Genomic DNA, 11,660 nt, shown 5'->3' with positions numbered 1-11,660 from the left:
AGAGAAAGACAGCGTGTTCCTTTGATACTTGATCTTTTAAGAGGCCTTTTCAAAGTGCTTCCGATCTTCAGGAACACAAAGAGCCCCTGCTGGATCAGGCCAGAAACAAACCCAGCAACGCCTCCTCCCAGGAGTCCGGGGCTGGGTTAAGCTCAAGGTCAGGGGTCCCTTTACCCTTTACAGGACCCCTGGGCGGTTAAGTCCATTTGAATTCGACTGTGGGGTGCAGAGCTCATCTCCACTGTCAGGCTGATGGAACTGGCATTTGTCCGCAGAGCCTTCCGGGTCAAGGGGCCAGCAGGACTGAAGCGCTTCTGGCACAATGGGACACCACAGCAGTGCCTGTCTCCTGGCGCTGGGATGCTTTGGAGCTGCTAGGTTGGCAGGAGCTGGGACAAAGCAACAGGATTCAAACTGATGACCTTCCAGCGCCACCAGCCTCCCCTACAGAAGAGTCTGCTGCTGGGTCAGGCTAAAGGAGGCCCATCTAGTCCGGCATGCTGTTCTCACAGTAGCCACACAGGCGCCCATAATCAGAAACCCGCAAGCATGACCAAGTGCAAGAGAATCTGTCCCCCTGTTGCAGTTTCCAGCAACTAGGACTCCGAAGCCTCACGGTCTGTGACCTCCCAGTAGCACCTTAAAGACTAAGTTAGTTCTTGGTATGAGCTTTCGTGTGGTATCTGAAGAAGTGTGCATGCACACGAAAGCTCATACCAAGAACTAACTTAGTTGGTCTTTAAGGTGCTACTGGAAGGATTTTTTTTATTTTGACTATGGCAGACCAACACGGCTACCTATCTGTGTCTGTGACCTGCTTGCCTTTCACCTTCTGATTTTTGAGAAGTTTCCTCTTCTGAAGTAAAGTCTCTTTGGACTTCCTTGCCAGTTGTCTAAGTAAATACTTGTTGAATTGGACTGCGCTGTGGCTAGTTTTGAATCCCCCAACTGCTTCTCACCCCAGTCCCAGGCACCACTTAAGCCCCAGGGCCATGTCCTTGAGGAGGGCTGGAAATTTTGCCATGAGCAGAACACACATTTGCCACAACTCTTCTTCCTTTGAACGCCTCCTTGATTTCATTCTCCATAATCTGATTTCTTATAGTTGGCATGAAATGCTAACTGTTGAAGTGGAGACAAATATCTATTGAATCCTGTCTTATGCATTTGGGGTGGGCACCACTGGCACCTCCTTAGAAGTCGTGTGAGGCTAGCCAAGGTCTCAGAGGAGCTTACCGTACTTGCAGCTTGGATGCGGTGGTGGGGTGGGCAGTCATGAGTGAAAAGCTCATTTGTTCAGGATGGATATCAGCGGCTCTCACTGGAGTGCCAGAGAAACATGCACTAGGTGGCCTTTGCAGGTGGAGACCCTTCCCCAGCAGTGCAGCCTCCCACCCTCCCATTTCACCTAGCCAGGGGCCAGGGAGCCTGTGGCCCTCCAGACATTGCTGAACTGCGGTCCTCATCATCCCTGGCCAGACAGACTGGGGCTGATGGGCGCTAGAATGCTCTGGAGGACAGGACTCAAACCAATGGCTTCAAGTTACAAGAAAGGAGATCATGACTAAGTATTCTGAAAAACGCTCTGACAGTAAGAGCTGTTCGATAGTGGAACAGTCTCCCTCTCCTTCCTTGGAGGTTTTTAAGCAGAGGTTGGATGGCTATCTGTCATGGATGCTTCAGCTGAGATTCCTTCATTACAGGGGTTGGACTAGATGACCCTTGGATCCCTTCCAATTCTATGAAGAATCAAACCATGCCTGCAGGACGACAGCCATCCCCATCCCTATTCCTGAGCCACACAACTCTTCCCATTATTTGATCCCAAAAGACAACTCAAGCTTCGGAGCCCTTGTTCTCCTGTTACTGCAATCTAAATATATGACAGACTCCAGAATTGTATGTACATTTGCATAGTTTATTCCAGTCACAGAACTTATTATTGCTTTTAATGCAGAATGTCAGCCCTCCTGATACAGTATTTCTGTGCCCCCTCCCCTCTGCTGTGGCTTCGGCTGGGTGGCCTCCGCCTGTCACCTGCTCCAGTTGCCAGTCCTGTGGGCCCTGCTCCAGAAGTAGCTTCTACATTTCAGTGGACAGCTGAATGCTACCCAGTTGGCATTTTAAGCAACTTACACTATTTCAGTTGATGCAACAAACAGAGAGGGGCAAACTGTGCTTCAGGACTAGCAGAGGCTTGTGGCTCTGCACATGAAGCCAAAGGGTCGCGCAGGACACTCCACAGGCTTGGGCCTGTCTGCAGTCATTCATGGTCCCCTCTGCTCTTCAGTGCAATATTCCCAGCCTTCTGGGAATCATCTACTTTGATTCTTTCGTTTCTTCACTTGCCAAGAGATTCACAACCCAAACCAACTAGCACCTGGCACAAGGCAATGATGTCCAGAAGAGACAGAGAACCCTGCAGCGGAGATGGAGCAAAGGGGGGGGGGCCCTTCAGTCCAGCACTGGGTTCCTTCCAGAGGCCCAGCAGATGCTCCTGGGAAGCCCACAAGCAGAACAGGAGCAGAACAGCCTCTCCCTGTGGCAACTGGGGTTCTTGGAGGCGGGACACGGCCCTCCTGACTGGCAGTCACCTTCCTCTCCTCCATGAATTTGCAAGTTCATACAATCGAAACCATGAGAAATGCTCCAGCCTGGTGGCTGCCCATGCTTGCGGGTAGCATCCCCCTCACCCTGAGATTTGGGGAGAGGCCCCTTATGTTTGGGGAAGCAGTAATGGAGTGACAGCTCCCAAAAGGGACATGGCAATGCTGCTTTGCATGCTTCCATGGAAGTACTGCTCTGCTTCCTCGCCAAGAGAACCTGTCTTTCAAAGGCAGCATGCAGAGAGGCAGCGCAAGGAGGAAAGGGAGGGACACCAGGTTCTCCCCGTTGGCTGCCAGCTTCTAACAACCTGCGTGGGTTTTGCTCTCACCCTGAAAACCATCCTCATAAAGCAGTGGTGGTTTACATGCCTATTGGTTTAATTCCAGGGACATAAATAGTTGCCTCTTTTAAATGCTCCTGGTCCAGCATGTGTGGGCAATGGTTTTCATGAGACCCTCACTGCTGCACGGGGGCTGGGATTCCTGGCCAAGACCTGGCTTGAGTCCCCTTGCTGGCAATCCTTCCTGCAGGGTGGGCAACTTGAACCACAGCCATTAAACATGATTTGTGTGTCTGCTCCCCTTGCCGGCTGCTTCTGTCCGTGGCCTGATTTGCCTCCTCTCTTTCTGCAAAGCCTTTCCTGGCTGTGCTGCTCACTGAGACTGGTCTAACGGGAGGCACAAGGGACCTTCGCTGCCCTGGGGCAGCCCTCTTCCACTCAGCCGCAGTTCCTGCCCCAGGTGGGCCAGCCGCATCTTGGCTGCTGCAGTTCAGAATGGAGGTCAAAGGAGTGAATGCTCCTCCCAGGGAAAGGGTTCCCTGCACATAGACAACGATCATTTCAGGAAGACTAAGCCAGCAAGCCATTTTCTATGTGGAAGGAAGAACATTTACTTATGAAGGATCATTCAATCATGTGAGCCCCGCCTGCAGTCTGAAATGGAGCAGCCCACTTGAGTCTGCGCACCTCCAGACTCATGGGAGCAATTCATGCCGTAAATTCAGCTTTGCACAATTAAAATGATTCAAACCCCTCTCTGTCCCCCCAGCACCACTTAAAAGAAAAAGCAGCCTTTGAGCAATTAGGAAAGTGATAGGGAAACCCATTGAAAAATGGGGGGGGGGGAGGTGAATGAATGATGAGCAGCAAGATGTCTAAACCAACCAAGATGGATGCTCACTGTTGTATAACTTCCCAGCAAGCAAATGAGAACAAATGCCCAATGAAGGCTGGATACAGCCTTGTCTCCTGTGCAGGAGCTTTGTGGAAGCAAGCCAGGATGGAGGATGCTCAATAAATAGGGTGCCTGGGGGAACCCTGAGTGACAATGGGGGGTATCAGGATTGGGGCGGGAGGGGAAGTGTCAGAAGAAGGGTGGTGCAGAAGCAGCTACCTATGTGACGCAAAAGCCCCTGTCCTTCAGCAGAACTGTCGTCTCCTCTTCCTATCTTCACCCTGCCCAGCAGGGTTGCTTCTTCATGCCAGTGCCTGGAGGAAGCCTCTTCTGCCTTGCAATGGCGACATGTGCAGTGGTGGAAGTCAGCACCCAGCCTAAGTCTCAGCCTACCCTGCAATTGCAAATGCTGCTGTTTACACAGATCCCCTTGGCACCCCCAGCCCCTCAAGTGCTTTACACACACACACACAGAGAGAGAAAGAGAGAGAGAGAGAGAGAGAGAGAGAGAGAGAGAGAGAGAGAGAGAAAGAGAGAAAGAAAGAGAGAAGAAACAATCTCTCTGAGAAAGATCTGGCTAAGTGGTGGGTCCCCAGCGCTGGTCAAGTAGGCATCTTCTGGTGCTGCAAAGGCCGCTGTAGACTGGCCAGTGATGCTTTCGCTGAGGTTGGCACTAAGCCAGAGAAAGGCTGGATCTTAACCCAAAAAGCAGCTTGGCACCCGCCAACTCCTGACACTGAAGCAGAAAGTTTATCACAGAAAGCTGCTTTGACAGATGGTTACAGAACTCCAAGTCAGCTGGGCTCCCCCTCCCCCCGACAGTTTGGTTTGAAGCAGCGCCTTCTGGTGCCCCTTTTGTCCCCCCCCCTCCAGGGGCCCAGAGCCCCCCTGCCACCGCCCAGCCACCCGCTCAACCCATTCCACAGCTGGGGGGGGGGTCAACACAGCTGTCCTGACAGGAGGGCTTCCCAGCAGCATTTGTCCCAGGCAAAGCGGTTCTGGAGCAGAGAGGTGAAGGTGAGCAGCAACATCAGAGTCACTTTTTTGTTTTGAATGTGCCCAGGAGCTTGGGCATGAATTTGCCCACCTTCTTGTCTTTGGCATCGGGCTCACCTTCCTCTTCGCCATGCTCGTCCTTCTTGCAGAAGACCTCAAACCGGCTGTAAACCCGCTTCTCCTTCCTCATGCTCTCCATCCTTTTCAGGAGGGAGTCCCTGTCCTCCGAAGGGTCCCTCTGCAGATTCCGCCTGTGGCTGCCAAAGCTCTCCGACCGGAAGATCCCGGTGCTTCTCTCCTCAGCTCTGTGGTCCAGGCTGGTGGCCGACTTGGACAGCTCTGGGTTGCTGGAGCTCGGCAGCTGCCTGGCCAGCTCCGCTCGGTTCTTCTGGCTGTTAGCAGAAATCTGCTCAAGAATGACCTTTGTGTCATCCCGGAGGTTGCTGCTGTAGAGGACATTGGCTGTGGATGAGGGAAACCGATGCTGAGGGGACTGGCTGCCTTTGGGGACAAGGGGGGAAGGAGCCGGCTTTGGAGACTTCTCTTCCTCTATCGCCTCCTGGAAGTCACCTTTGGACAGCCGCTTGAGGCCTCCTGCACTCGGCTTCTCTGGCTTCCAGCTCTCAGGGGTGGCGTCTTCTTCTGGCTTCTTCTCCCCTTTGGGGTTCAGCAGCTGCTTTAGCCTGAGAGATCCTTTCCTGAAAAACTCCCGTGGGCTCTGCTCCTGCTTACCGCCGTCTTCCTCTGGCTTATTGAGGGAGCTGTTGGAGCCGTGAGCCTTGGAGGGAACTTCCACAGTCTGGGCTTGTTCTGCTTTCTTGAATTCTGTCTCGGGCAGATTCTGAGCTTCCCCTTTGAAGCAAAGCTTCTCCTTCCTCTCTGCAAGAGCTCGTTTCTGAGTTTCTCCAACAAATATGAGGCTCTCCTCTGGAAGACTGGGCTTGTTCTCTATTGGGTAGAACCGAGAAGCGAGCTTGTCCGTTTTACCACTCATCTGTGCAATGGGATCCTTGCCAAGCACGTCAGGGAGCTGGCCGGCCGAGGTGGACTCTCCAAATGCCCTATCTGACTCCAAGTGCAACTTGTAGCTGCCAAGAGAGTCTTTGGAGTCTGACACGTGGCTCTCCAAGATCTTGTACTGCACCGACTTGGTGCATTTCCTCTCTGCATTCTGGGACTCTTCCTGCAGGAAAGAGGACATGGCCTTTGTGTGACTGACGGTCGTACTTTCTGAGTCTTTGCCCACTGTCTTATACTTCTCAAGTAGCTCAGCTACTTTGGAGGCGGTGGTGGTCTTGACTGTCTCGCTGTCCTTCGTCACCTCGCTGGATGTCTGCTCTTTTTGAATCATCTGGACTTTCTCAGCCGACGTGTTCTGCTGGTCCAATTTGGCAGCACTAAAAATAAGGGATGACCTGAGTCGTGAGCTCCTCTGAATCAAGGGGTTGATCCTGCTCCTGAAGGGATCCTGCTTCACCAAAGAGGCCTCCTCAGCTGGCCTCTCAGCTCCTGAAAGTGGCAGTGGGGCTTTGAAAGAGGGGAGGAGATCACTGGGGAACCGTGGGAGGGGCTCTGTGGGGCCAAGCACCTCGTTGTAGGCCTCTGACTCCATGGGCGTCGGGAGACCCTCCTCTCCTGGGTCAGACTGGCACCCACTCAGGTAGGAGGAAATTCTCCAGTTGCGCAGGCCAGCTCGGTTCTCTTGCACTTTCTTGCCTTGATCTGAATCCTGGTCTTGGTCCTGCAGGAACAGCCTTTGTTCCAGGCTCTGCTTCTGGGTTGGGGAGGTCTGGCACATGAACTTTTGCCCCATGTTCTGTGTCCGGAATGAGGGCAGCCCAAGAGGGCCATTCCCAGCCACATTCACTTGGTCAGAGCCATGTCTCACTTCCTTGGAGGAATTGGAAGGCACATAGTCCAGCCGCAGAGGGTAGCCCTCCTGGGGGAAACCGGATTCTACTTCCGGGCACCGGAAGCCGTCGGCGTAATCCTCCGCTTCGTTGAACCCGGGCCTGCCTCCCCTTATTCTCTCGAAGAGCCCCTGGGGCCTGCTGGCACCGTGAGGATGCTCAAACTGATACTGGTAGAACTGGTCTTTCTGAAAATGGCTGGACTGAATTTTAAAATCATCCAAATTGTTCATGAACATCTGCCTGGAAAACTGCTTTGAAGAAGCAAAGTTCTCAAAGGTGCCTTCTGCAAAGCTGTGCCTTTTGAAGGAGTCCATCTCCAGCTGCTTCGAGCGGAGAAAGCCCCGGATGGGGTCCAGCTGGGAGTTCTCCATCTCCACCTTCTTGGAATACATCCGCATCGCTGACCCTTCCAAGGTGTGGCGCAGCATGTCGTCTCTTCTGAAGGAGGACAGGAAGTACCTGTCTGGGTCAACCCTATCCATCAGCGGCGAGAAAAGGTTGTCTTCCCGGGGGAAGAGCAGGGGGTGCTTCTTGGGGAAGAGGGGCAGGTTGCTGCCGTAGGGCGGCATGCCAAAGGGTGCCATGAAGCTCTCTGGAGCCTTCATCAGGACATTGGCAGGAGGAACCAGCGGGTCTGACTGGGCAAAGAGGATGCGGAACTCCTCGTCAAAGCTGGCCACCAACTCTCCCTGGAAGATGTGAGCGATGCTCCGGTGGATCTTCTCAAACGACCACATGAAGCTGTGGAGAAGCAGGCAAGAGATGGGCACGTTACTGCTGTGAGTGGCCACTCTGCCTCGCAGGGCAGGCGCGAGATGCCTCCTCCTCCTCCTCCCTGTACCCACAGGATACTGTGGGCACCACTTCCAGAGGGTGACATCCCCTTTGTGGAACTCCCTCCCCAGAGATATCAGGTGCCAGGTTAAAATAACTCTGCCTGTGCCTTCAATGGCCTGGAATTGGGGGGAGGGCTCCTTATTGCTGCCGTTTCCCTTTAATATCTTGCTGGTTGCCTCTAGTTCCAGAGGGCCTTGAGCAGTGCCTGCTTTTAAGCAGAATAATGTCTACTTGTTAGTGATGTTGTATTAATGCTGAAATTCCTTTGGATGGTCTTTCAAATTAAAAGGCAGAATATAACTATTCCACATAAGCAAAATAAAAAAATTCCTTCCAGTAGCACCTTAAAGACCAACTAAGTTAGTTCTTGGTATGAGCTTTCGTGTGCATGCACACTTCTTCAGATACACACACTTCAGAAGTGTGCATGCACACAAAAGCTCATACCAAGAACTAACTTAGTTGGTCTTTAAGGTGCTACTGGAAGGAATTTTTTTATTTTGACTATGGCAGACCAACACGGCTACCTATCTGTAACTATTCCACATAAGAACGTACAAAGCCAGAGCCTTATAATCTAAGGAGAATTACAGTCGGGACGGGTTGTTTGTGCGAGTCACATCCAAGCCCAAGGCCGCGCAATGAGAACTGGAGTCCTGCAACAGCAAAAGGCAGACCTACTTCTGCTATTTCTCTTATGAACCCCCCCCCCATCCTCCATAAGGTCTCTGTGGGAACTGGACAGGGCCTCCCCACTACTGTAACCCAAAGAGCTCTGGCCCAGCAAGGGGAATGGGAAATGCCTGACTCCTGCTCTGCCTTGAGAGATTCCGCCTGGACATCCAAAGTTTGCTGCAAGGCCCAGTTGCTCCAAGAGTGGATGGATTTCTGCTTGCCCTCCTGACTTAGGATCCTGGCCAGCTTCCCCACCCATGGCTGGCCCTCTCCACCCCAAGGCTCCTCCTGTGGGGCAGCTGGGTGGCCATTTGCACTTCCTCCTCCCTCCTAAGGCTCATCACAGCCCTCAATTGGCCAGGCGGCCGTCTCAGCTGAAGTCTGTTGCAGCAGGAAGGAGTCAAGCCACCTGTGGCCTCTGCCCTGCTCACCTGCCCTCCACTCACCTGTAACTCCCGCTCAGTACCACCATGCAATCCACCAGCAGGAACTTCTCCTTCACGTGCCCCTTGAAGGACTTCCCAGTGCGACAGTAGTAGGTGGGGCCGGAAACTGTTCTCACCCGGAGGAACTGCAAGGCAAGAGAAGTATCAGGCAGCAAAATCCCCAAGGCAGCCACTGCTCCGCCCAACACAGGCCGTTCAGCTGCAGGCTCCAAAGAGGCAGAGTTGGAAGGGATCCCTGGGGTCATCTAATCCAACCCTCTGCAATGCAGGAATCAGTGTGTGTGTGTGTGTGTGTGTGTGTGCGTGCGTGCGTGCGTTGCTGCATGGCTTCCTCCACTCTCTCATAGAGCTTCTACTTATGGACACCCAGTGAAGCTGAATGTTGGAAGATTCAGGACAAAAAGAAGTCCTTCTTCCTGCAGAGCACTGTTAAAACCGTGGATAGCGACAGCCTCCAACCTAGATAGCTTTAAACAAGGAACGGACAAACTCCTGGAGGAGGAGAGGGCAACTGATGGCTCCTGGCTGTCGCATGAAAGATGGAACAAACTGTTTCTTGCTGCTCCAAAGGTCAGGACCCGAACGGATGGATTCAAACCAACAGGAAGGGAGATTCCAACTAAACCTTATGAAGAACTTTTTGACAGCAGAACACATTCCCTCAGAAGGTGGTGGACTCTTCTTCCTTGGCGGTTTTTAAGCAGAGGTTGTGTGGCCACCTGTGAGGGATGTTTCAGCTGAGATTCCTGCATTGCAGGGGCTGGACTGAATCATAGAATCATAGAGTTGGAAGAGACCACAAGGGCCATCGACTGGATGACTCTCAGGGTCCTTCTATCTCTGCAGCTCAACCATTCTATGATTCTAGAGCCACAACGGCTCAGCTTGGCCTCCAGAGCTGGAAGCAGCAATGCTTCTGAATGCCAGTTGCTGGAGACCCCAGGAAGGGAGTGTGGCCGTGCTCGGGTCTCGCTTGTGGTCAACCACTGTGAGAGCAGGATGCTGGACCCCATGGGCTCCCCTGGGCCTGATCTCCTGGTGTTCTCAGAGCTGCCTGCACTGTTTGGGGGGCTTGGGTTTTGGGGTACCAAAGGGGCGCAAAATTGCACCCTGTGTCCTAGTGCCACGTGGCCCCATGGGAGCCCCTGCCCCCTCCTGCTGTGCTTACTTCCACGTAGTTGAGGTTGACTCTGCACTTGGCTGCCATGTCCAGGAAGAGCTGGGAATTCATCTCATCCAGCAGGATGTACACAGGAACCCTGCGGGCTGCAGCATCAAGCACTTCGCCCAGCAGGTCCACATCAGTGAATACGTCCATCACTATGGCAACCACCTGGAGGGAAGGCAAAAGGGCAGGTTAACACCTCACAGGACTCTCTTTCCATCTTGGGAAGCCAGAGGACTGACTTCCTGGGAGCAGCCTCAGGTGCCCTGGCAGGGCTCAGCCCCTCTCTCCCGCACCAGCCCTTGGCCTCCCATTCCCTGGCCAGAGCCAGAGCTCACAGGAAGCAGGGGGGCCTTCTCTGCTGGGCCCCTTGGGTGTGGAAGGCTTTGTTTTTGGAAATGTCAATAGCAAAACGTTAATAACAAAAGGAGGATCTACCGATAATAAGCAGTCTATACATGGAAGCAATGAATAACTGACGAGATTCAACAGTAGCCCCAAAGCTGACAGCTTTGTGCATAGCAGCCTGCCCCCCCCCCCCGGCCCCAAACCCCATTTATACCTAGATGGAAAAGGCCAGGAAATTCCCCTCACCGTTCTCATATATAATCACATTCCTATCTTGCTCTTCCTTCCAAAGAAGCCCAGGGCAGCAAGCAAGAAATGATAGCAAATAAACATCTCTCAAAAACATCTCTAACACAATTGCAGGCTTGGAAGAATCTCAATGTGAAAGGCTTGTTGGAAGGAGGAGGTCTTTGGTAGGTGCTGAAAAGGAGCCTGTCTTGGTCTCCAAGTTGAAGGAATTCCAAGGGCTGGGGAGCCACCACAGCAAAGGCCCGACTTCTGCATTGTGTGGAACTGACCTCCGGAGAAGACAGAATCTGCACCAGGGACGTGGCAGACAGTCGAATCCGTAGGAGGGCTCCTGGGGTGGGTGGGGGAGGCAGGCAGGCAGGAAGGAAGAGGGACCCCCCCCTCAACAGCACATCCCTCTAGATCAGCACCACCTCCCGGTGGCCCATAACTAACAAGCCCAGCTTTATTACTATTACTATTATTGATTATGATGATTAGATTTCTTACCTTCCCTTCATCACTTGGTCCCAGGGTGGGTTACAACAATATAAAAATGCAATGTTAACGTCAGTTGAAACCATTTACAATGGATCCTTTTCTCTAGCTAGCTAGGCAGCCCCATATCTTCCTTTACCTCAGAAGCCCTTGCTTAGCACCCTCCAAATATCTGGAAGCCCTATGTGCGTGTTCCGTCTCTCTCCTTTGTAGCCGCAAAAGGTAAAACCCCTTCCTGTATTTCTGCTTTGCCAGACTGCTGTCATTTTGCAAATCTTCCCTTGTGGAGTCTTCCCTCAGCCTCCCCTCTCCTCCCCTTGGGAGTCTTCTGGGCAGCTGCCGCTGCCACCCCGGTCTCTGAGCTGCCCCCCCCACCCCCAAGAGAGGTGCCTCCTCACACTGCCCTATAGGGGCCTGGGAAGCACCCGCTGGCCTGCCCCAGAGGCAGCATTCGCCTGGGGAGCTTGTAGCCAGGGCTGCTGAAACAAACAGCTGTGCAAGCCTTGGGGAGGCAGAGACAAGAGAGGGCATCAGAGGGAGGGACAGAGACCAGTGTTGCCCGTGGCACCCCTGCCCATCCTTCAAGGCACCCCAGGGTGCCACGGCACACTGGTTGAAAACCACTGTGGTAAGTGCATCTGTGCCCTGCTGGGCATGATCAGACTTTGGGCGGGAGGATCTGCTCTGCTTACTACTAGAAGACAAGATGGCGGTGGGGGAGAGTCAGCCTGGGAAATCTCAGGTGCAACAGATCTCACAACTTTTTTCAGAG

General features: G+C 53.1%; 1 protein-coding gene across 2 annotated transcripts in view; it reads right to left on the bottom strand.

Annotated features, from left to right (window-relative positions):
- Positions 1 to 1,897: 1,897 nt before the first annotated feature.
- Positions 1,898 to 11,660, bottom strand: part of FAM83H (family with sequence similarity 83 member H) — a 28,287-nt gene continuing 18,524 nt past the window's right edge. For both annotated transcript variants that reach the window (XM_081205426.1, XM_081205427.1), the window contains exons 3-5: positions 9,818 to 9,982; positions 8,650 to 8,774; positions 1,898 to 7,432 (exon numbers count right to left, since the gene is read on the bottom strand). In XM_081205426.1, coding sequence (XP_081061552.1) covers positions 4,819 to 7,432; positions 8,650 to 8,774; positions 9,818 to 9,982 — 2,904 coding nt within the window. In that variant the 3' untranslated portion in view covers positions 1,898 to 4,818. The remainder of the gene's footprint in view (positions 7,433 to 8,649; positions 8,775 to 9,817; positions 9,983 to 11,660) is intronic.

The sequence above is a fragment of the Podarcis bocagei genome (assembly GCF_964188305.1).
Source record: "Podarcis bocagei genome assembly, chromosome: 8".
In the NCBI taxonomy this organism is placed as follows: domain Eukaryota; kingdom Metazoa; phylum Chordata; class Lepidosauria; order Squamata; family Lacertidae; genus Podarcis; species Podarcis bocagei.
Note: the sequence above shows the minus strand (reverse complement) of the source record. Positions and strands in the feature narration are given on the sequence as shown.